The sequence below is a fragment of the Phascolarctos cinereus genome, unplaced genomic scaffold (assembly GCF_003287225.1).
Source record: "Phascolarctos cinereus isolate Bilbo 61053 unplaced genomic scaffold, phaCin_HiC Scaffold_4;HRSCAF=312, whole genome shotgun sequence".
NCBI classification, from domain to species: Eukaryota; Metazoa; Chordata; class Mammalia; order Diprotodontia; family Phascolarctidae; genus Phascolarctos; species Phascolarctos cinereus.
The window spans coordinates 56,046,436-56,071,061 of record NW_027555847.1 but is presented as its reverse complement, the minus strand read 5'-3'; the positions used below and the strand labels follow the sequence as shown (position 1 = coordinate 56,071,061).

Genomic DNA, 24,626 nt, shown 5'->3' with positions numbered 1-24,626 from the left:
ACACAGAAGTTCCGAGGGCGCCTGCGGGATAAGGGCTTACTGAACTGCGCGTGTGTACGGAACTATCTGAGGGAGAGTGGAGAAAATGAGAGAAAGAACGGAGCAGTGGGACGAAGCCCCTTCTGAAATACAGCCATCCCTCCGTACTTATACACGCGCAGACGTAGACACACACATGTATGCACACGGGGAGCGTTCCCCACGTAATGAAATCTGTGCGTATGAGACTGTCAAGCTACAATTGCGCATGTGTGGGTTCGGGACGGTAGGCGCCGAGGCTACCTACGCTTGCGCAGTGAACGAGTAACTGGCGGGAGATGTGAGGCGGCCGCCCCTAATCATGTGACCGGCAAGGCAGTTTAAGATGGCGCCGCCCAGAAGCCCCGGGAGAAGAGTGTCAGTGAACTAACAGGCAGACTCTCCTCCTCCTCAACTCGGGGATTCTCGGCTGGAGGCGGCGGGGTGGGTCCAGGCCCCCGCGGCTGCACAGCTACCCCGCCCCGCCCCCTCCACCCAAGCGGCCCGGCCCCGCTTAGAGCTTCCTTTTTTTGCCCCCTCTCTTCCCCGCTTCCTCCCTTCTCTGCCTCGCAGCCCAGCCAGGGTGACGGACGAATCCTCTGGGCTCGCCGGTGGCGGGGCTCGCTTTCCTCTTCGGCCTCCTTCCGCGAGCTTGGACTAAGAGCCCGGCCTTGGGGCGTCTGGTACGGCCCGCCCCTTCCGTCGAGTCCGGCTACCTTCGTGCTTGCCCAAGTGTCCAGGCTTCGGGGGCTGCAGAAAAAGGAGGAGCTGGTGCGGTCCCTGCCCCTTACCCAGCGCACCTGAGCCGGACGCGGCATTCGAATCTGAAACCAGGAAAGGACCAGTGTCGTTAGGAGGTGTGAGCTCCTGATAGAGGACTTAGGAATTAGGAGATCAGCGTGGTTTGGAAGAGAGGCCTTGGCACTTGGGCTGGGGACAGCTTAATAGATCCTTTGACTGTTAGAATGCAAGAGAATTTGAGCTCATGTAGTCTCATCTCTACATTTTACAACTATGAAACTGTAGCCAATGGTATTTGTAATTATGTGTGCACTGTCATATAATTATGAGCTAAATTATGCTATAGGAGTCAGAAAGATGGGGAAATAGGGGAGAATATTAGCAGGTGTGACAGATGGTTTGAGCTAGGTCCAGCTTTGTCTTAGATTCATTGTTAGGTACCTTAGAGATCATTTAAATTCATCCCACTTTTTCATATGAAATAGTCTAGAAAAGAGAGACTTATCCAAGGTCACAAAGCTGGGGCTTCAATCTAGGTCTCCTGACTTAATCCAGTAGTGTTCTGTTTTTTTTTTCACTGTAACAACCTAAGCCCTTTTTATTTTCAGTTTTTTGTTACGTTCAGAGCATTCTTGCATTCCAGCATCCAAGAATGGCTTTATGAAGTAAACTTTTTAGAGGTAGACAGGTATGAGAGAAACATCACGGTATTAGAGGTCTTGCTTATTAGTCTGCAAGCGAACTGAGGTCTTATCCAGGTTAGAAAAGGTACATGGTTCTATGCTTAGCTGAAAAGATTTCTAATAAAGTTGGCTTAAAGAGCAACTGTAAAATATTGGCATTTCTTAAAATCAGCCAAAACTTGGCATAGTGGAAAGAGCCCTGGAGAACTGTTCAGGCTTGGCTCTGCCAGTCACTAGCTGTGCAACCTTACGCAAGTCATTTACTTCAGAGGCTGTTCCCTGTACAGTGAAAAAAATGGACATCTCAAAGCTGCCTTCCATCTCCAGTAGTTTATGATTGTCTCATTTAGTGGTTATCTGTAAAGCATTCTTAAACTTGTGTGAAATTTAATCAAATTTTTACACTGCCCTTTCATTAACAAAACAAGACAAAAGATCCTGACAAATAATTTGAGACTTCATAATCGGGAGTATTTGTGGTGCCTGTTATTTAGATTGGAGACCTGAAGCCCAGACCTCTCCACGTGACATTGGTGTTTCAGTTGTTTTCAGTCACGTCCAACTCTTCATGACCCCATTTGGGATTTTCTTGGCAGAGATGATAGAGTGGTTTGCCATTTCCTTCTCTAGCTCTTTTTACAGATGAGGACACTGAGGCAAGCAGGGTTGAGTGGCTTGCCCAGGGGTCACACAGCTAGTAAGTGTCTCAGGCCAGATTTGAACTCACGAAGATGAGTCTTCTAACATAGACAAGCCCTTAACGTGAGTCTTTCTTTTTATCCAAATAATCACTGGGGTTCTTGCTTTTCTCTGAATAACCACTGATTCATGTTCCCAATTGAATGAGTAAGCCCAGTAATTTGTCATTTCTCTTTCAGTGAGTAAGTTTAAATCCCAGGAGTTGAAGAAAATGGGAGATAATGAAGAAAGAGAAGAAATACCTCTCCAGTTAGAGGAACCTAATGCTAGCACTCAGTGCAATGGTGGCACTATCATGGAGTGCTCTAAGTCTGTTCCTTGTGGTTGGAAAAGGATTGTGAAGCAAAGATTATCTGGAAAAACAGCTGGAAGATATGATGTTTATTTTATCAGGTAAACAAAGTAGATAAGATGTCTCATAAGTCAGTCAGGAAATGAGCAGAATCGGCAGAGCGTTGTACACAATTAACAGCCACACTGTGTGATGACTGACTTAGACAGACTTGGCTCTTCTCAGTAATGCAAGGATCTAAGACAGTTCCAAAAGACTCATGATGGAAAATGAAATCCACATCCAGAGAAAGAGCTATGGAGTCTGAATACAGATGGAAGCAGACTATTTGCTCTCCTTTTCCTTTGTTGTTTTGTTTTATTGCTTCATTCTTGTGGTTCCTCTCATTAGCTCTAATTGTTCTTTACATCATGGCTAATAGGAAAATATGCTTAATATGAATGTATAAGTAGAGCCTATATCGGATTGCACGCCATCTTGGTGGGGGGGGAAGAAAATTTAAAACTCAAAATCTTATGGAAGTGAATGTTGAAAACGAAAAATTAATTAATTAATTAGGTTTTAGGAATTTTAAAAATCATTCACTCAGCAAACATTTATTTAGAACCAAGTATGTGATATGCCCAGGCAGGTGATAAATACAAGAACAGAAATTTTGTGCTAATAATATGCCTTTCTCCTTCCTTCTTTTTTTTTGCCTATGTCATAAGGCAAAGGTTAGGCCTACATTATTGTATTATAAAATACTTTGAGATCTTTGAAACCACCTAGGGTAGCTCAGTAGCACAGTGGCATAGAGTGTTTGGAGTCAGGAAGACCTGGTTCAAATCCTGCCTCGAACACTTACATACATACTAGCTGTGCGACCCTGGGCAAGTCACTTAACCTCCATCTGCCTCAGTTTCTTCAACTGTAAAATGGGGATAATAATAATACCTACCTCCCAGGGTTGTTGTGGGGATCAAATAAGATAGTATTTATAAAATGCTTAGTGCACAGTGCCTGGCACACAGTAGGTGCTATATATATAAATGCTTATTCCCTTCTCCCCACTCCCTATCTTGAATGGAAATACTCAAAAATCAAAGTTCATTCATTTTCAACAGTAAAAGTTAAATGCCTTTTACAGGTCTTGAAATGGGAATGCTTGATTAAGTAGCTCAAATCCGGTTCATTTCTCTTTTTAAGTTGTTGATAATCATCAGTGAATCAGTTCTCTTTATTTCCTTTTCTAGCCCTGAAGGAGTGAAGCTCAAATCCAAAAGTTTACTTGCATGTTACCTTCACAAAAGTGGAGAGACTTCTCTTAAGCCACAGGATTTTGACTTCCGGGCCCCTCCCAAGAGTAACCCTCCATCAGGACCCCCATATCCCAGCGTGGAAGTTCTAGGAGCACAGTTCCAGGTGGAGCCAAGCTGCCTGAGCCCAAAGCAGAAGCTTACAATGCCTCGCAGGAAAGAAAAAGATGTGCTTCCTCCCGCGTGTAGAGTTTCACAGGTGCAGGACCAGAATAGTGAACTGTCTTGCTTCACTTTCCACCAGAGGCTGCAGAAGGGTGCTGATGTCATTGGCTCTCAGAATCTGAAAAAGCCCACAGGAAAGGCAACAGCTACAAAAGGGAGTCACATTAAGGAAGCTAAGAAAAGGGGAGGGAAAGGTCATTCTGGCTGCATTCGAAGACAAAAAAAGGCAGCATCTGGTGAAGAAGCTGTTTCTAGTGCACATGATGATCACCTGGAGAAACCCCTGTGCTCTTCTGATGACGGAATGAGTGACGAGCATATAAAGGTGACAGATGTAGAAGAAAAGGAACTGATAAAGAAAGTATTGGCTTCAGGCTCACATTCCCAAATGCCTGCTGCACAAGGAGCTTCTTGTACAGAAAATACATTATGTGCCAGTGAAGTTTCAGAATATGAAGAAAAGAGTGGGCGCATTTCTGTAGGATCTGAAAGGACCTTTATAGAAACTGGGGAAGAGAAGGAGCATTTGCAAGCTGACATTTTAAAATGTAATTCTGAAATAGACACTAGCAGCTCCCAAGATGAAAAAGATTTGACTTTTGTGACGACATTTCAAGGTATACTTAAGTTTTCAAGAATTGCTGAAATTTCCTTGGGGGAGCTGTTAAGGTTTGCCATTACAGAATTTGGTACACTGTGCCTGGACATTGATTAGAATTTAAGAGTCTGGAGAAAATTCAAAAACATTCTGTACCACAGGTGCCCAGTGTACTCACTATTTCATGGATTTTTTCTTTTTCCTAATATAATTTAAAATATTTACACATTATAACTGACTATGACAGGATTTTCATTTTGACAATCTGGAAAAAAACACAGTCTTAGACAAATGTAGCCCATTATATTCGTATTAGATAAGTTACCATTTCTAATCTTTCCCTGGAGGATGTCTAAGCAGGTAACCACCCCTGCCACCTGCCCCACCCCAGTGGCTCTTGGGGATTCCCGAGTGAGCTGTGCTTCATTCTCTGAGGATTACAAATACCAACAGGGAGTGGAACGTGGCTGCCAACTCGCCCTCCTCTCCATCTTCCACACTCTTAGCAAACCCCCTGGGCTAGGATTTGGGGGTCTTATGCCTCATTTTATTCAATATGAACCACTAAGTCAGTTTTCTTCTCTGCCATTCTTTATACCTCAATGTATACTGTTTTATCTACAAATTTTTGCTATATTATAGATCATGCAGAATTTTTTTCTTTAACTTTCTAATATAACTGCTCTGAAACGTTCCTTTAAATAATTGACGACTGTCATCATGTGGGTCATCTCTATTTTGCAGTCTTGTTTTGATATGGAGAACAGAGCTTAACAGTGGTTTGACTGTTAGGATGCCTCAGTGGAGAAGAGATTTCACACATCATCCCTTGAAAGTGACTCCTTTTGGGGGCAGCTAGGTGGTACAGTGGATAGAGCACTGGCCTTGAAGTCAGGAGGAGGACCTGAGTTCAAATCCGATCTCAGACCAAACACTTGACACATACTACCTGTGTGACCCTGGGCAAGTCGCTTAATCCCAATTGCCTAAAAAGAAAGAAAAAAAAAGTGACTCCTTTTAAGCAGTTCTGTAGTAGTTTCTTTATTCATTAGGATACCAGTGAACACCTCATTGCCCACTATGGGCCTCCTCCCATTGTGGTGTGTGGGGGTCACCCAGGTTCTTTACAACTATGCCAGTGGGTCGAGCAGAAGCCCCTGCAGGCCTCTCCAAGCTGAGTCACGTGCCAGGGCTTTTGTAGAATGGATCCTTGTTCAGATCCAGGACGGACTCAGCAGCCTTCTCCAGCTCTGAGATTCTGACGCTAGGACTAGAACACCTTACCTGTGTTCTGCTAATGGGGCTGTTACCGCCAGGAGCTAGACTTCGGGTGAGAGGACTTGACTGTCAGCTGTTACTCATATTAAGTAGGGATTTAGGTAAATGTATGAGTTTTATAGACACTTCTCAGGAGAGCTTTGATAACACTGTAAAAGTCACGAGCTGCCTTCTAGGAACTAAGAGGCCTGCCCAGGTCCTGTTGACTGCTGAGTCACTCCCTTGGGGTCAGTCCCTTCAGCATTTAAACCTTTGGGGAAGACAGGTTTGCTCAGTCACCATAGCTATGCAGGTTCCTATGCCCGTATGGTAGCTAAGTCATCATTAGTGCTTTGGGCAGTTTGCCTACCCTTTTTATTGTTTCTGCTCCTATCATATTTACTTTAATTATTAATTTTCTAAATAATGTTAAAAGCTGGCATTTATATGGCACTTTGCCACATTTTTACAAATGTTATCTCATTTGATCCTCAGGACAACCCTAAGTGGTAGGTGGTATTATTATTGTCCCCATTTAACAGTTGAGGAAACTGAGGCAGATAGAAATTAAATGACGCGCCCAAGGTCACATAGCTAAAAAGTGTCTGAGGTGGGATTTGAACTCAGGTCTCCCTGACTCAGCTCCCCCATCCCATCCAGTGCTAATTCTCTTTCCAGAAAACACCATCCAACGAACGCAAGTGGAGAGAAGGAAAACCAGCCAGTATTTCTCCAACAGATACAACAAAGAAGGTATGGGAATATAAGAGTTGGATTCTACGGCCACTTTGAGTATCTGACATTGACATGATGTATTTGTTTAGCCCTTAGTCCACCTCGACGGAAACTGTTTAAAAAGTGGACTCCACCTCGGTCCCCTTTTAATCTTGTCCAAGAAACACTCTTTCATGACCCATGGAAGCTCCTCATCGCTACCATATTTCTCAATAGGACTTCAGGTAAGTGAGACTAGTGTTAAGACTATTTTGTAGCTCTGTATTACTAGAAGCGTAGTGCTAAGACCTGGTTCCTGGGCTTGGCTCAGCCACCAACCAGTTATGCCACCTTGGGCAAGCAGACTGTCTCTCTGGACCTCAGCTCCCTGATTCTTAAAATGAGGGGTTTGGACCAGCTCGTATCCGAGGTTCCTCTCTCCATCTTTCAGACTGCGGGTGAAAATGCCTTCTTCCTTTTTTCACTGAGATACCTTCCTGCCTCTGTAGAGAACTTACTAGGTTTTGATCATTAATGGAGCTGTAACCCTCTAACATCCTTTCAAACTGTTTCTTCACATTTTTCTTGGAAACCAGTAATTCTCAGCTTGTGTCCCCAAGCTCTGTTGTCTGTTGCTTTGCTTTGTTGAGCCCTTAGGCTCTTCAAGTTTCACCATTTCTAAAACATTTTTTCTCTCGTTTGTTCTTCCATCTTTCATTTTTTTCTCCGTCTCAGAGCCATTTTACTTAGAAAGGCTTCAGTGAGATTTTCTATCATCTTTCCTAAATAGTCACTTCTTATGTTCTTCAGCTTGAATTCCATGAACAATCTTATTTCCAGTCATCTGGCTTGCCACTGCACCTTGAAACCCCTGGGTTTGCCCGTCCAGCCCTTGTATTACCTCCCCAATTAGAATCCAAGCTCCACAGAAGAGCAGAGACTGTTTCAGCTATTTTCCCCTTTGTGCTTGGTGATAAAAAGAGAAAAGTAAGAGTGAGTGTGAGTAAGACTCACACCTTGAAAAAAGTCTGACATCATGTACAGCGTACTGCACCTATCACTCCCCCTCTCTGCAAAGAAGCAGGGGACGTGCTTTCTTCTCTCTGCCCTTTGTGGACAAGTTTAGTCATTACAGTTTCACTGTAATCAGTTCTGATTATTTTGCTGTTCATTCATTCCACATCCGTAGTTTTAGTCATTGTGTATATTGTTTTCCTGGTTCTGCCTGCTTTGCATCAGTTGACTCTTCTCCCCATGCTTCTCGACAGTCATCGGATTTGTTATTTTTTACAGTTACATTTTTACAATATTCCACTACATCCAGGTACCGCAACTTGTGGAGCCATCCCCCCGTCAATGGGCATGGACCTTATTTTCAGTTCTTCAGCACGACAAAAAAGTATTTCTATGACCATGGTAGTGTCCATGTGGCCTTTCTTTTTATCACTGTCCTCGTAATAGCCTCTCAGGGTAATCTCTGGGTCAGAGGGCTTGCTGGGATTCTTAACAACCCTGTACCTTCTTACAGTATGTCTGGTGATGTCAGTCTTATTCTGGTCTTCTAGAGAGTTCTCATTTTCTTGTATTTATTTCTTTAGACTTTCTGTTAGTTTTCCTTTAAGGTTTTTCTTTTAAAGATTTCTGTCCTTTTCACTCTCTTTTTGTTTTTATCTTCAGTTGCATTCGCTGCATTTGTTATTCTTTTTGTGATCAAGGAGACTGGCCTTAGTTGTGGGCACTCACTCTGATAGACCACCAGAAGTCCCACATCTCAATTGCATATTTCTATCTAGAAGTTCCTTAATATCATTTGGCATTTCTGCTTTATTTTGTTTTGTTTTGTTTTGTTTTTTGGGGGGTTACTATAATTTCATCATTTTGTTACTTAGAGGGGGAAGGTATAATTAATATATATATCCTTCAACAACTAATATCACATTAGTGACTAATCAGTTTTATATGTTTCAAGCTATTAGGCAACAAGTCTTAGTTTTCTAGTACAGGTAGTTGCTGGTTTCAGGAATGACTGGTAGAGGCAGCCTCTCCTAGCCTGGCCAAGCAGAGAGGGCTGATTGTGGCCAGATCACCCTATTTCTCTGGGTATCATCAGTAAAAACCTTCCCAGGAGCATGATGGTTCAACTCCAGAATATCTTTTTTTCCAAACGAAAGTAAATCTGCTTTGAGCTTCATAATCTCTGATGAGAGGTAAACAAACAGAAAAGTGACTGTGTTCACTAGCTGCTGTTTTTGTCTAGGTAAGATGGCAATCCCTGTGCTCTGGGAGTTTCTGGAGAGATACCCTTCTGCTGAGGTGGCAAGAGCTGCAGACTGGAAGGATGTATCAGACCTCCTCAAGCCTCTTGGCCTCTACGATCTTAGAGCCAAAACAATTATCAAATTCTCAGGTACTTTACAGTGAATGTGAAAAGGTCAAACCTTCAAAGACAACCACAGCTAAAATGGTAGCATCCTATTATACCATATTAATGGAATGCATTCATTTAGCCCAGGAATGGAAGCGAGATTTTAAAACCATCCTACCTGTCCTGAGCCTCGGTTTACCACTAGGTCAAACAACAAATAGTAAGCACTTAATAAGGGTCCATCACTTTGACAGGCTGTTGGGAAGACTCAGTATCAGAGGCAAGTTCCTGCCCACCAGGTGCTTAAAGTCTAATTGAAGGTCAAAAGAGGTATTGTTGTTCAGTCATGTCCATGTCCAACTCTCCACTACTCCATTTGGGGTTTTCTTGCCAGGAATCCTAAAGTGATTTGCCATTTCCTTCTCCACCTCATTTTACAGATGAGGAAACTGAGGCAAACAGAGTTAAGTGACTTGACTCAGGGTCCCCACAGCTAGTATGTGTCTGAAGCTGAATTTGAACTCAGGTCTTCCTGACTCCAGGCCTGGCGCTCTATCCACTGTGCCACCTAGCTGCCCATCAAAAGTGTAAACAAACAAAAAGATGACAAAAAGTGCCAAATGGATGTCCTAGAAAGCAAGTGTCAGTCACTGGGAGAAGGGAGAGTGCATGGCCTCTTCTCACTTTAGATCTCACTGCCTTAGTGTGTGGTGAATGAGTGAGTGCATGAATGAATGGGTGTCAGATCCGTGCTAAACGCCAAGGTCGATGGGGAAGACTTCTTGGCCTTTTGCCTTCTCTTTTCTTGGGGCTTGTTCAGCCTGCTTATTTCATGAGTCTTTTCTCTAGATGAATATCTGACCAAACAGTGGAAGTACCCAATCGAACTGCACGGGATTGGAAAATACGGCAACGACTCGTACAGAATTTTTTGTGTCAACGAATGGAAGCAGGTGAGGAACCTCCCATTCCCAGAAGCCTAACCAAGCAAGAACCTTTGTATCTGAGGAAGAAACGCCGCTCATTTCAGCCAACTGCCTGAACCTTATAGGCCAGGCAGTCCAGTCCTACCTGATTGACTCTCACCTCCCTGTAGATGGGTGGGAAGTGGGAAGAGTCCAGGGCTCGGAATCCAGAGGCCTTGGCTTTCATCCCAACTCTGTTGCCTTCTAGCCATGTGACCTTTGGCGGGTCACTTTCCTTCTCTCTGCCTCTATTTCTTCATGTGTAAGACAGACATAAGATTATCCTTGTGATGCTTGGGTAACCTCAGCTTGAGGGTCATTCTGAGGAAAGAGCTTTGTGAACCCTCAGGTGCTGTTCCATTGTGAGCTATGAGCCAGGCTGGTGATAGCAGCCTTCACAAGATTTACCCGCTCTGCTCTGACACCCCCAGCAGTGGCAGGGGGGGCCTTTCCCCTCACAAGGAGAACTGTTCTCCTTGTGAGGGAGCAGCGGAACCCATCTAGTTCCTCTTCCACACGACAGTCCTTTGATTATTTAAGGGGTATTTATCCCTTGCCTAAATTGCTTTGTCTCCAGGCAAAATCTCCCTGGGTCCCTCTACTTCTTCCTATGAGATGGTTTTAAGTCCCTTCACTATCCTGGTCCCCCTCCCCAGGACGTGCTCTGACTTGTCAACATTGCTCATATGGTAGAGCACAGCACTCCAGATGTGGTAGGTCTAACCAGCATAGAGCACAATAGGGCTACTGCACCATGGACTTCAGTCAGTGCAGCCTACAGTGGCATTCCTTATTTTGGGGGGACAACTAAGTCATGCTGCTGATTGATACCGACAGTTCAATCAGTGAACTCCTCCCTAGGGCTTTGTCTTGTGAGCCGCCACTGTATCCCCAACATCCTCTACTTGACTTTTTCTAAAATGGAGAAGTCCCTGAGAGCAAGATTGGCCTTTCAATCCTATTATATGGGATGTACTGAAAACCTTAGTGCCATTTTAAGCTTTAATAGATTAGTATTTAATTTGTTAGATTTGAGCTTCTCTCTGTAGCCTTAGGAATCCTTTTGGATCTCACTTCTGTCATCTAATGTATACGCTTTACCTCCCAGGTGAGTGTCACTCATAAATTTAATTAGCATGTTCTGGCTTTATCCATCAGTGTTGAAAAGATGAAAGAACCCTGTGGGACACACTAGAAGTCTCCCTCTGCATTGAGAGGTTTCCTTCCATTTGGTTGTTTGTATAGCTATGAGTCCCCCTAAATGGCCTGTGATCCAGCTCACATCTTCCCTTTTTGTCCACAAAATATATCATCAGTGGCTTCTTTCTGCACCTTCTCAGCCCTGAGACCCTCCTGCTCCCCCCCTTGAGTTCATCCTTATTTTGCAGATGAAGAATTTGAGGCCCAGGAAGATTTAGATGACTTCCCTATGGTCGTATAGGTAATAAGCAGCAGAGGTAGGATTCGAACCCAGGCTTTCTGACTCCCATCTAGCGTTGTTTTCACTCTCCTGCGTTGCCTCTTTATAGTTATCCCTATTAGATGTGCCTCCAAACTAAAAATGAACCATGGCATGACACCGATGACCAATTCGAATGATTCTGCATCCCACTGGGGCTTTAAGAATGTGTTTAATAGAAATTAATAGCTTAGATTTGTTTCAGCTTCGGCTTCTCTTTTTTCCTCCTTTTTTTTCTTCCAGGTCCATCCTGAAGACCACAAGTTAAACAAATATCATGACTGGCTCTGGGAAAATCATGAAAAACTCAGTCTCAGTTGAAAAGACTTAATGTTTTAACCTGGATTTCTGACTACATCAGGCCTCCTTCTGAGAACCAAGTCGTCATCACAACCCCTCCTCACGCTCTCTGCCTGTACAGACTAAAGTCATAGCAAACACAGATGGAACCAAGTTATACAAATGTTATTAAGTGATAGCTGTGCTCCACTTTGTGTTTGTGACTAAATGTGCCCCCAAGATGCTTTGATACATTTTTAAATAAATAATGGCCAAATTTCACTTATTTGTATAGGGTTTTTTCCTCAAAACATGCAATGCCAGACTGATTTTGCACAGTAAGCAAGTTGCATAAGATCTAGACCTGGAAAGGGACCCCAAAACTCATATTCTTCCAGGTTGTATGATTTCAGAGCCAAAAGCTTCCTTCCACACCCCTATGTTTAAAAAAAAAGAAACAAAGAAAATCAGAAAACTTTCTACTCTCACACCTACTGAAACCAGAATTCCAGAGTGATACAGCTTTGATTCGTATTTCAATTCAAATGTCCTGGGAATAGGGAACAATATATGGCAATCAGTCTTTTATATGTATATATGTACTCAAATATCTTAGTGTGGGTTACTTTGAAATCAATTCTAAGAGGTACAGCAGTACTATGCATAGCCCAGCAAGGTAGCTTTATTAGTGAACTAATGGGAGATAAGGAATGCCAAGGCCTTTGGTAAAAAACCTGCAGTCTTAGGGAGATAGCCCTGCTGCAAAGTCCTTCTTACATATGCTCACATTCTATCACCCCAGTGGCCATTCTGTCTCAAATAAACAAGCTTCCTGCCCTACCTGGTCTCATTAAGATGCTCTATTGAGCCCTGAGCCTTCCCAGATCTGTAAAGGTCAGAGAGAGACAGGGACTTGGGCTTTAATCCTGTAAGAACCCAGAAACCTGACGTGGGAAGATACCAACTTGCATGACCACACCTTCCCCCTCCACCCGACGTGACCAAGTGATGACAGAGAAGTCCCACAGCAGTGGTACCAAACTGAAACAGAAACGGGGGCCATCGATCCGCACATAGGATCCTTAGGCTGCACGTTAACCTAGTTTTAAAATGTAATGTTACCTGTTTTATTGTATTTCTATTTATTTTGTTGTGTTTCAGGGGCAACATGCATGTTTGACACTTCTGTCCTGGAGGATTCTTACTGTGTGTGATGCCAATGTGAATCAGCTTTTCGATCTCCCAGGAGTAGGTTCTGAGAGGGGAAGAAGGAAGACAATGGGTGGGACTGGGGGACAGCCCAAAATAAACCTCATCTTTTCAATGTTTCATCATTGTCCTCCACACATACTGGTCAGGGGCCTTGCACGTACTTAGGGCAGGGGCCTAGGCATTGGACCTCTTGTATTTATGACAAGACAAGTCCCCCTGTCCTAGAGACATAGTTATCCCTAATAATCCTGGTGTGACATAAAGCAGGATAGGTCAACCCCCTCCTGGAAAAGCTGCTTCAATGTCAAGGCTAATTTTCTTACCTAATTTTTACAAGATTACCACACTACAAAGCAGGTGAGAGAGTGAGGGTAGAGTCATTGAAGCATTTTTTCATTTTAATTCACTGAAGAGAACAGAATCATACAAGTAGAACAGGTTTGAAAGAGTTACATATTAGAGGGAGCTAGGAGGTGCACTGACCCTGGAGTCAGGAGGACCTAAGTTCAAATTTGGCCTCAGAAACTTGACACTAGCTATGTGACTCTGGCCAAGTCACTTAACCCCTATTGAGTCACCAAAAAAAAAAAGTTACATATTAAATTTATTACATGCTTAAAAGGAAAAGCATGCTGTATAAAATAGGGGTTTGCAGTTTCATTGACAATCCTCTTTTTGGGGTTCTTTGTAGGTGGAAGTGCCTGTTTTATTCATCTATTAAATGCAGAATAATTTTTTAAGACAAAAAAAAATTGCCATCCTATATTCAGGGTATCCCAAAAGTCTTAATGTTTAAACTGCAGTAGCTTAAAACCACACCAAGACTTTTGGAACATCTTGGAATTGCTATTGATACCTAGCACAAGAGAGTATCCCAAGTGAGATGTTCATGGTCACCACAGATCTAGTTATACTCAATAGGAAACTACTGGGAGGCTGTGTGTAGTCTAGAAAAATGACCACTGGTTCAGGAGTCAGAGGTTTCCTTGGAAGACTGCCTGGTTTGCTGCTGTCTCTACCAGATGCCGTAATAAACTGAGTTCTGAACTGGTCTATTTTATAATGACCCACAGGCCATAACTAAGTCTCCTCAAGCAATTCAAACACTTCCCATCAATTTCACTCCAGTTCATCCAAGAATATTTTGAGCTAAATCTAAAATGTTAGTTTGATTAGTTGATTCTCACCTCATAGACTCATCCAATATCTTATCACTTAAAGTGGAATGGGGTGACTTGATTGATTTATTCAAACAACTCCATCCCTACATATGCCCTAGGTTTGAAAGTCCTGTGATCCTATTATTCTTTTGAGAATTCTTTATCACCCTGACTACCCAGCCTGGTACTCTGATACTTAATAAGCATGATATATATCTAAGTATCGATTATGACACTAGAAGCATAATAATTCAAAATTCTGATTAGAATATTTGCTCAGATCTCTTGGGAGCAGTCCCTAGCCAAACAGTTGGGCACAATCTGAGCACAGTTTAAAAATTAGGCTCTGATGTCTACCAGAGCCTCCGAAAACCCAAGAAGGAATTTTCTGGCCTGAAAATGGTTTGTACCCCAAAAGCCTAGTATGTACCAAGTACAGTGCTAGGAATAAGATAAAGGATACAAAGAACAGATAACATCCTGCCCTAAAAAGGAAATACATACGTATAGAAAAAGCTAATACATGATAACTTAATGAGGATCAAAATAAAATGCTCAGTGAGACTGGAGAGGAAAAGTATAAAGTTGTTCAGTGGAGTCCCGACTGTACATGACTTCTCCTGGCAAAAATAGTGGAGTGGTTTGCCATTTCCTTCTCCAGTGTGTTCCCATTTTACAGATGAGGAACTGAGCAAATAGGGGTTAAACGACTTGCCCAGGGTCACACAACTAGGAAGTGTCTGAGATTTGAAGCCAGATCTTCCTGACTCCAGGCCCGATGTTCTATCCACAGCACCACCTAAGTTACTATTATTACGTGAAGTCTGTCTCCCCGGCAGTGTCTAGCACAGCGCCTTGCCCACGATCGGTGTTTAAACATAACAAATGTCTGTTGCGTTGAATTGAATATCGCTTTGCTCCTGACCTTTGTCTTCCTCGTGGCAAAGGGTGTAAGGCAGCCAGACTTCTTCCTGAGAGAGCCGAAAGAACGAGAGGGTAGAGAGAAGACGCGAATCTTTAGATTTCTGGATGGCTGCCGCAACACCCCTCCTATCACTCCCAAGGTAGGTGGGTAGATATTGGCAGCTGTCGCAGCGGCCGCACACGTGGTTGACACTGATGTAGCAGATTCGCCGGCACCCCAAGGTTCTGATCCGCCCTTCTGTACAGTCGGAGCTACGAGACTGTAATCATGGCATCCAGTCTGGCAACACTGCTAGACGCTGCCACTAGTTAGGAGCAAAAAAGTGCAACCGGTCAGTCGACATTGGCGCTCCTAAGGTTAAAGACTGCTTTTTTGTCCATCAAACGCTCTGATCCCAAATTTACCGCTTATACCCACTCACATATACGACGCTGGGTAAGACTCCACATGCAAGGATCCCCCGGCATCCTTGGGCCAGATGAGGCAAGAGCCGACTATTAAGAGTGTCTAAGGCACTGGCCTGGAAATCAGGACACTAAACTAGCGTGCAATGGAATCTAGCCAGCCCAGGGTTAAAAGACCCCTCGACCTCCTTCCAGTCCAAGTCTCCGATTTTACAGAGAAGGAAACTGGAGGTCAGGTGACTTGCTAAAACTGGGAAGCAGAGCTAAGATTTAGACTGGGCTCCAGAGGTAGCTTTTGAAAATTAAGCCCCTGCTCTTATCATTATCCACCGGATCTTTAAGGCTTCTTTGTTAACGTGCGAGTCGGTATCACAAAATCAATTAATACCCAGTGTGCCTCTCCTGGGCTTAATTTTAATATTCAGTCTGATTTCATTCCTCAGGTCACACTTTCAGTCTGTGTCCTAGTAGCTGACAAGCAAAGAACCTCACAGTTTGTCTTCATTCAGAAACATTCAACAAACATTTATTAAGGACAGCTATTTTGCAGGCTGTCCTTATACAAAATTTTGGGTTTTTTTTAAACCCCTGCCCTCAAAGGGCTTACAATCTATTACAGAATTAAAGTCATGTAAAAAAGATCACTATATGACAAATTCAAATTTAAAAAAAAACGATCAGGAAAACCTTTTATGAAATAAAGCAAAAACAACAACAAAACACAAAGAGGAAAAGAATCCATAATGACCACAATCATAAGTAAGGAATGAGAATAGACAAAACTTGATCAGAAGTTGGAGGGAGAATTCAAAAGGTGGTGTGTGATCTTTAAAAAAAAATTGATTGATTTACATGTAGTTACTAAATTGGACTGTTTTTCTTGATAGTCAATGTTAGATTTATAATCTTTAATTTGTATAATATATAAATTTATATTATATTATAGTTTCATATATTTATATATTTAAAATATATTTAATCTATTTAATAATATATAATACAGTTTATAATATAGAAATACATAATTTAGAATATATTAACTGAAAAAAATGATAGCCACAAGCAAAGAGGACGACTGTTCACATTTGGCCACATTTGGCCCCCCTGTATTTGCACAAGGGGTCCCTCTTGTTTCCTCCACCTCAAATGCATTCTTTTCTCATCTCCTCTTCCTTAGCTTCCCTCAAGGCTCAACTGGGATGCCACCTCTTCCTCAATGGCATCTTCCCAGTTCATTAGGGCTCCCTCCCCCCTTCATGACCTTGCATTTACTCATCTGGGTCCATGTTGAGAGCCATGTTGGTGAAGTGGATAGTATTAGACTTGGCTTCAGGTTCAAATACCACCTCACATATTTACAAGCAGTATGACCCTGAGCAAATCAATTCACCTCTGTGGGCCTCTGTTTCCTCATCTCTAAAATGGGGATAATAAGAGTACTATCTCACAAGGTGGTTATGAGGACCAAATGAGGTAGGGTGTGTAAAGAGCTTTGCAAACTTTAAAGTGCTATACAGATAAGGATAAGAACAGGAACCTGGATTGCAGAAATTTCCTATACCAATGCAGGTCAGCACCTTCACTTTGCTGGTGGCTTATAGGGTTAGAAAGTTGCCTAGAACACTAAGAGGTTAAATGACTTGCCCAAAGTCACATAGTCAGAAGTGGGATTTGAACCCAGGTCTTTCAGGTCTTTCTGAGTTTGAGGCTAGCTCTCTGTCCATTGTGCCAAGCTGACCAGCTAGCTAGCTAGCTAGACAGACAGACTAAATAGGTATATAATAGCTTTTTGTTCAGTTGTTCAGTCACGTCTGACTCTTTGTGACCCCATGGGCCTCACAGCACACCAGGTCCTTCTATCTTCCACTATCACTTGAAGTCTGTCCAAACTCATGTTCATTGCTCCCATAATACTATCTACCCATCTCATCTTCTGCCATCCCCTTTTCCTTTTGCCTTCAAGCTTTCTCAGCATCAGGGTCTTTTCCAATGAGTCCCATCTTCTCATTATATGGCCAAAGTATTTCAGCTTTAGCTTCAGTATTTGACCTTCCAGTGAACAAATAGTCTGGATTAATTTCTTTAAGTATTGACTGATTTGATCTCTTTGTCATCCAATGGACTCACAAAAGTTTTCTCTAGCACCAATTCAAAAGCATCAATTCTGCAGTGCCTGGCTTTCCTTAGAGTCCAGCTCTCACCACCGTATGTAGCTACTGGAAAAACCATAGTTTTGACTATATGGACCTTTGTTGGCAAGGTGATGGATGTCTCTGCTTTTTGATATGCTGTCCAGATTTGCCATAACTTTCTTTCCAAGAAGCAAGTGTCTTTTAATTTCATGGCTGCAGTCACCATCTGCAGTGATCTTTGAGCCCAAGAATATAAAATCTGACACTGCTTCCATTTCTTCTCCCTCTATTTGCCAGGAAGTGATGGGACCAGTTACCAAGATCTTAGTGGGTTTTTTTAATGTTAAATTTCAAGCCAGCTTTTACACTCTCTCTTTCACCCTCATCAAAGCAGCTTCTTAATTCTTCACTTTCTGCCATCAGAGTGTTATCATTTGCATATCAGATATTTCTCCCAGCAACCTTAATTCCAGCTTTTGAGTCATCCAGCCTAGCATTTTTCATATGAGTAAAATAAAGTGACAATATACAGCCTTGTCGTACTTATTTTCCAATCTTAAGCCACTCGTTCCATGTTCAGTTCTAACTGTTGTTTCTCGGCCTGCATTCGGGTTCCTCAGGAGACAAGTAAGATGATCTGATACTCCCATCTCTTTGAAGACTTGCCACATTTTGTTGTGATCCACACAGTCAAAGGCCTTAGTGTAGTTAATAAAGCAGAAGTAGACATTTTTCTGTAATTCCCTTGCTTTCTCCACAATCCAATTTGGCAATTTGCTTCTTTGAAAACCAGCCTGCTCTGTATATTCTCTCTCTAAAAACTTTACTGGTGAAATGAATACAGTTGTTCAGTAATTTGAACATTCCTTGGCTTTGCCCTTCTTTAGGATTGGGACATAAATTGATCTTTTCCAATCCAGTGGTCACCGTTGAGTTTTCCAAATTTGCTGGCATATTAAGTATATCACTTAAACAGGATCATCTTTTAGGATTTTAAATAGGTCAGCTGCAATTCCATCACCTCCACTAGCCTAATTGTTAGTAATAATAATAATAATAATAATAATAACAATAATAATAACAACAATAAGACCCATTTGACTTCATTCTCCAGGATGTCTAGACCTCAATCAGGAACCACACCATCAGGGTCACTGGTAATATCAAGATCTTTCTTGTAGAGGGCAGTTAGGTGGCACAGTGAATAGAGCTCTGGCCTTGGAGTCAGGAGGACCTGAGTTCAAATCCAGCCTCAGGCATATGACACTTACTAGCTGTGTGACAGCCTGGGCAAGTCATATAACCCTGACTACCTCACCAAAAAAGCAAAAAAAAAAAAGTGTTTACTACGATCATCGAGTTAATCTCTGTCCTGCTTCATTTTTTACTCCAAGGCCAAACTTGCTTATTATTCCAATTATCTTTTGATGTCCTACTTTAGCATTCCAATCCCCTAGGATGAATGTGATATCTTTGTGTGTGTGTGTGTGTGTGTGTGTGTGTGTGTGATTTGATGGGGGTTTTTTGGTGTTATCATATGGTGTTAGAAGATGTTATAGGTCTTCATAGAATTGATCAACTTTAGTCCCTTTGGCATCACTGTGGAACACAGACTTGCATTACTGTGATGTTGATGTTGCCTTAGATTCAAACAAATACCATTCTGTCATTTTTGAGACTATATCCCAGTCCTGATTTTCTCACCCTAGTCTTGACTTCATTTCTTCTAAGGGATTCTTGCCCACAGTAATTTATGTAGTAGATCCACCTGAATTAAATTCACCCATTCCCATTCATTTAAGTTCTCTGACACCCAAGACATCGATGTTTAGACTTTCCATCTCCTGTTTGACCACATCCAGCTTACCTTGGTTCATAGATCTCATATTCCAGGTTCCTATGCAATACTGATCTTTACAGCATCATACTTTCCTTTTATCACCAGACGCATCCAAAGCTGGGCTCTTCCTTTCAGCTTTGGCCCAGCCACTTCATTAGTACTGGAGCTTCTTGTAGCTGTCCTTGGCTCTTCCCCAATAGTGTACTGGACACCTTTGGACCTGAGGGGTTCATCTTTCGGTATCATATCTTTTTATCATTTTAATACTATCCCTGGGCTCTTATTGGCAAAGATACTGGAGTGGTTTGTCATTTCCTCCTCTAAGGGATCACCTTTTGTCAGAACCCTCCACTAAGACCTGTCTATCTTGTGTAACCCTGCATGGCATAGCTCATAGTTTCATTGAGCTACACATGCCCCTCTGCCATGACAAGGCAGTGATCCAGGAGTGGAAGATAAAGAGATAGATAGATTAATTGATTGATGTCAGTTACTATTATTATGTTGTAATGTCACCATAGTCAAAGACAATATGTTAGCATGGCCTTGGAATCAGGAAGATCTGGATTCAAGGTCCCACCTCTGACACGTATTGACTGTGTGTCTCTGGACAAGTCTCAGGCAATTCATTAAAATTATAAATGAATGGAGAAGATGCTGATCTGCATTGGTACAGGGAGTTCCATCATGAGAGTTCTTAGTAGAAATGAGATGATAGGTCCATAAAGTATGCGAGGGCAATAGTCTGAGATAAGCCTGGAAAAGTAGTTTGGAGGCAAATTCTGGACAACTTGAAATAGGGGACCAGGAAATCAGGACTATGTTTGATAAAATAATGGGGAGCCATGGAAAGTGCTTGAGCAGTGGAGTTCATTTGTCCTTCATTCTTGAAGAGGACCATGACATCAGGGAAGTGATGCCATGACATGCAAGTGAATTGGACTTAAGTGATTGAGGGCTGAGCAAAGTCACCAGCCTCACTCTTTCCTCCGAAGCCCTCTGGGTCCAGTGGCCAGATATAGATCAGGACAACTGGAGATGGCCCTGGATGCAGTGGGAGACCTTGGCCTTTTTAACCTAAGGTCTTTCCGAGGTGTCAGTTTGACTAATGCAATGCCCATTCAGCGATTAAAGCTAGGTAAGAAATTAGGCAAAGAATGGCCTCTTTTACCTAGTCAAATAAATAAAATAAAACCAATTTGGGAGGGGAAGATCCTCAGAGTTTCTGGCCAAAACAGAAACAATTGCTGTCTACACTCACTCTAAGACATCAGAGCTTGAGCAGTGGAGTACATAATACACAGAAGGGCTGTGTTTCTTTCCAGTGCCACAAGAGACCAAAAACCCATTTGCAGGTCTAGCAACAGAGAAGATTTCATTCAGCGGCATTTTTTAGCTCAACATCTTAGTATTCTTTGAGAACCTTTGCCAGCATATTAGAACGACCGGCCGGAGACTAGAGGTCATCTGCTCCAATCCCATCATTTTGCCCACAAGGACACTAAGGCCAGAGAGGGGAAGTGCCTAACACCACACCTCTAGGAAATGTCAGGACTCAGCAAGAATCAGAGCCTCAGAGGGGGCAGCAGTCACCGAGTTCGCTGAATCCAATCCCTTTTCCCCCACCAGAGGTATGAATCTTCTCCAGAGTATAGCTGATAAATTCTGAACACCTCCAGTGACAGGAAACTCACTACCTCATCAGGTCCAACATTCATTTTTGTTCCTAATTGTTCCTAAATTCTTTCTTATGTTGAGTCAGGTCTTCTGATTCTTCTCTCTCTGCCTCTGTCCTTCTCTGTCTGTCTCCGTCTGTCAGTCTCTCTCTTTCTCTCTCTCTCCTCTCTCTCTCTCTCTCTCTCACACCACACACACACAACACACACACACACACACACACACACACACACCCCATTCTAAACTATTGGCTTGCTATTATCTCCAGAATTACACATAAAATCCCATTTGGCTTTCACAGTCCTTGCTAACCCAGCCCTTTCCTACCTTTTCAATCTTCTTCCTCCTTTACATACTTTGTTTTCCAGTGACATCGGCCTCCTTGGTGTTCCTTGCACGAGATGCTCCCAACTCCTAACTCCAGGCATTTTTCCTGGCTGTCCCCCATTCCTGGAATGTTTCCCCTCCTCATCTTTACTTCTTGCCTTCTCTGGATTCCTTCATGTCCCAATGAGCATCTTCTTCTTCAGGAAACTTTTCCTGGTCCTTCAGCTTAGTGCCTTCCCTCTGAGATTACCCCACTTTATCCTATAACTTATTTGCAGGTTGTCTCCCCCTGCCCCATTAGACTTAGCCCCTGTAGAGTGTTTGTTGATTCTTTATGACTTCATTTAGAGTTTTCCTAGCAACGGTTTGTCATTTCTTTCTCCAGCTCATTTTACAGATGAGGAAACTGAGGCAAACAGGGTTAAGTGACTTGCCCAGCATCATACAACCAGTAGCTGTGGAAGGCTGAATTTGAACTCGGGTTCTCCTGATTCCAGGTCCAGTGCTGTATCCACTGCACCACCTATCTGCCTCCTAGCCCCTTTCAGAGGAGTACCTTTCTTTGTATCCCCAGCTCTCAGCACAGCCACCTGGCCCGTAGTAGGTGCTTAATAAATACCAGTTGACAGACTAACTCATACTGCCTCTGTGATGACTGTAAGACTTCAATTTATTTCAGAGACAAGAACTAGCCTTATGCAGAGTGATCGTAATAATAATGGATGTGTATATGGCATTTTATATCCATTATCTCATCTTCAGAACAAACCTACAAAGTTGATACTACTACTGATAGTATTATTACTATTGCCATTTTACAGATGAGGAAACTGAGGTTGAGATGGGTTAACGGACTTGCCCAGGGTCACGCAGCTAGAAAAATATCTGAAGCAGGGTCTGACCCCAGCTGCTTTTGACTCCAAGGCCAGAATTCTTTCCATCTTTTTGTAGTCATCATGATGATTTCAGCAGGGGGTTCATTAATTCTAAAAAACTCCAGGCATCTTTGTAAGTTACTCTCTGGGCCCCAAGGAGAAAAAAAAAGATGCCAGAAAGGGCCCATTTTCCCATTTGATAATTGCATAATAATAATGGTGATGGCAAGAATATGAATGATTAATAATTAACAACTCCTTTCATCTTCACAGCAACTTCATGAAATAGGCCTAAGTATTAGAATCCACGAGTAGCCCTACCCTACCTCTTTGCATCCTACCCATCCTTCAAAGACCCATCTCAAATGCCATTACCTCCATGCAGCCTTCCTTGATTCCCTCCAGCTGAAAATACTCTCCATCTTCTGTATTTTAATGGTTCTTTGTATTCCTCTTAAGTAGGTCAGCTAGTGGGCACCATAGTGCACAGAGCTCCAGGCCAGGAGTCAGGAAGACTTATCTTCCTGAGTTCAAATCCAGCCTCAGACACTTACTAGCTGTATAACCCTGGGCAAGTCATTTAATCCTGTTCCCCTCAGTTTCCTCATACATAAAATGAGTTGCAGGAGGAAATGACAAACCACTCCAGTATCTTTGCCAAAAAAACCCAAAGCAAAATAAAACGAAAAACTAACAACCCAAATGGGATCATGCAGAGTCAGAAACAACGCAATATCTATTATCCCATTTACTTATCATATTCTAACTTGAATTATCATTCTTTTCACACATATTTCATCACCCTCTATGAAACTGAGCACTTACTAAGGGCAGGGACCATACCTTACTTACTTTCGTACTTCATAAAGTACCAGGCCTTGGATCTTCCACATTGCAGGTGCTTAAGACACCTGCCATGATGTTGAATACACTTGAACCTTCATTTTAAGATGTGGGAACTGAGCAAGTCAATGACAAACACAAAACTAAAATCCCTGTTTCCTGACTCCCAGTTCAGTGCTCCTCCATGTTACTTTATTAAAATGTCAATCCTAACAGAACAAGACCAGGCTTCCTATAGGTTCCGTTTGACTCCTGGTGGTTTTGGATGAAGCCCTCTAGATCATGCCCTCTAACCACAGGTGTCCCTCAGGGTCCTGTCCTGGGCTCTCTTCTCTTCTCCCTCTATATTACTTCCCTTGGTGATCTCATCAACTCCTGTGGATTTAATTGCCATCTCTATGCTGATGACTCTCAAATCTCCCTTTCCTACCCCAATCTCTCTGCTGACCTCCAATTTTACATCTCCAAATGCCTTTCAGACATCTCAAACTGGATTGGCCCTAGATGTCTTAAACTCAGTGTATCCAAAATGAAACTCATTGTCTTTCCCTCTACCTTCCCTCTTACTGTAGAAAGCAACACCATTTTCCAATCCCCTCAGGCTCACAACCTAGGAGTTATCCTATATTCCTACTATCTCTCACCATCCCACCCCCATATCCAAGCTGTTGCCCCGGGCTGTTGATTCCCCCTCTGCAACATCTCTCCAATATGACCCCTTCTCCCCTCTGACACTGTCCCCACCTGGATGCAGGCCCTCATCATTGCACACCTGGATTATTGCAATAGCCTGCTGGTGGGTCCACCTGCCTCAAGCCTCTCCCTACTCCAATGTATCCTCCATTCAGCCACTAAAGTGATTTGCCTAAAGTGCAGTTCTCATCATGTCACCCTACCCCCCACCACCAATAAACTCCAGTGACTTCCTATTGCCTCCAGAATAAAATACAAAATGTTCTGTTTGGCATTTAAATCCATTTATAACCAGTCCCTTCCTACCTTTCCAGGCTTTGTATACCTTACTCCCCAACACATAGTCTTTGAACCACTGACACTGGCTTCTTGACTGTCCCATGAACAAGATACTTCATCTTTTAGCTCTGAGTATTTTCTCTGGCTGACCCCCATACCTAGGAGGCTCTCCTTCCTCCATTCCAACAACTCACCTCCCTGGCTTCCTTTAAGTCCCACTAAATTCTCTCCTTTGACAGGAAGCCTTCCCTAATCCGTCTTAATTCCAGCATTTTTCATCTTTTAATTATTTCCTATTTATCCTGTCTAAAGTTTGCTTTGTATATATTTGTTTACATGTCATCTCCTCCATTAGATCATAAGCTCCTTGAGGGCAGGGACTGTGTTTTGCCTCTTTGTATCCTCAGTGCTGAGCACAGTGCCTGGCATACAGTAGGTGCTTAATAAATGTTTGTTGAGAGGTGGAGCCAAGATGAAGGAGAAAAGGCAGCAATTAGCTTGAGCTTTCCCTAAAACCCCTCTGAACACCTTTAAATAATGCCATAAAACAATTCCTGGAGCAGCAGAACCCACAAAAGGACAGGGTGAAGTAATTTTCCAGCCAAAGACAACTTAGAAGGTTGGCAGGAAAGGTCTGTTGCATCAGAGTAGGAATGGAGTACAGTTCAGCACAGGCTATACCAGCACAGATCTGATCCCAACAAACCAGGAGCAGACCTTGGGAGC

The 24,626-nt window shown here is 42.7% G+C and overlaps 2 protein-coding genes across 5 annotated transcripts in view; both read left to right on the top strand.

Annotated features, from left to right (window-relative positions):
- The first annotated feature begins 50 nt into the window (after positions 1 to 50).
- Positions 51 to 11,815, top strand: MBD4 (methyl-CpG binding domain 4, DNA glycosylase). 4 transcript variants are annotated; one of them, XM_020981106.2, is made up of 8 exons: positions 176 to 462; positions 2,321 to 2,534; positions 3,669 to 4,513; positions 6,430 to 6,504; positions 6,576 to 6,710; positions 8,723 to 8,872; positions 9,680 to 9,783; positions 11,498 to 11,815. In XM_020981106.2, exons 2-8 carry the CDS (start codon positions 2,353 to 2,355, stop codon positions 11,573 to 11,575), a joined length of 1,569 nt encoding a protein of 522 aa, XP_020836765.1. In that variant the 5' UTR covers positions 176 to 462; positions 2,321 to 2,352; the 3' UTR covers positions 11,576 to 11,815. The 4 variants fall into 4 exon arrangements, with proteins under 4 accessions (XP_020836766.1, XP_020836765.1, XP_020836762.1 ...); XM_020981103.2 differs by having other exon boundaries at positions 178 to 875; XM_020981104.2 differs by lacking the exon at positions 176 to 462 and adding an exon at positions 882 to 2,204.
- A 2,869-nt stretch (positions 11,816 to 14,684) lies between these two features.
- Positions 14,685 to 24,626, top strand: part of EFCAB12 (EF-hand calcium binding domain 12) — a 32,864-nt gene continuing 22,922 nt past the window's right edge. Inside the window, exon 1 of the mRNA XM_020981102.2 lies at positions 14,685 to 14,969. The gene's annotated coding sequence lies outside the window, so the exon portion shown is untranslated. The remainder of the gene's footprint in view (positions 14,970 to 24,626) is intronic.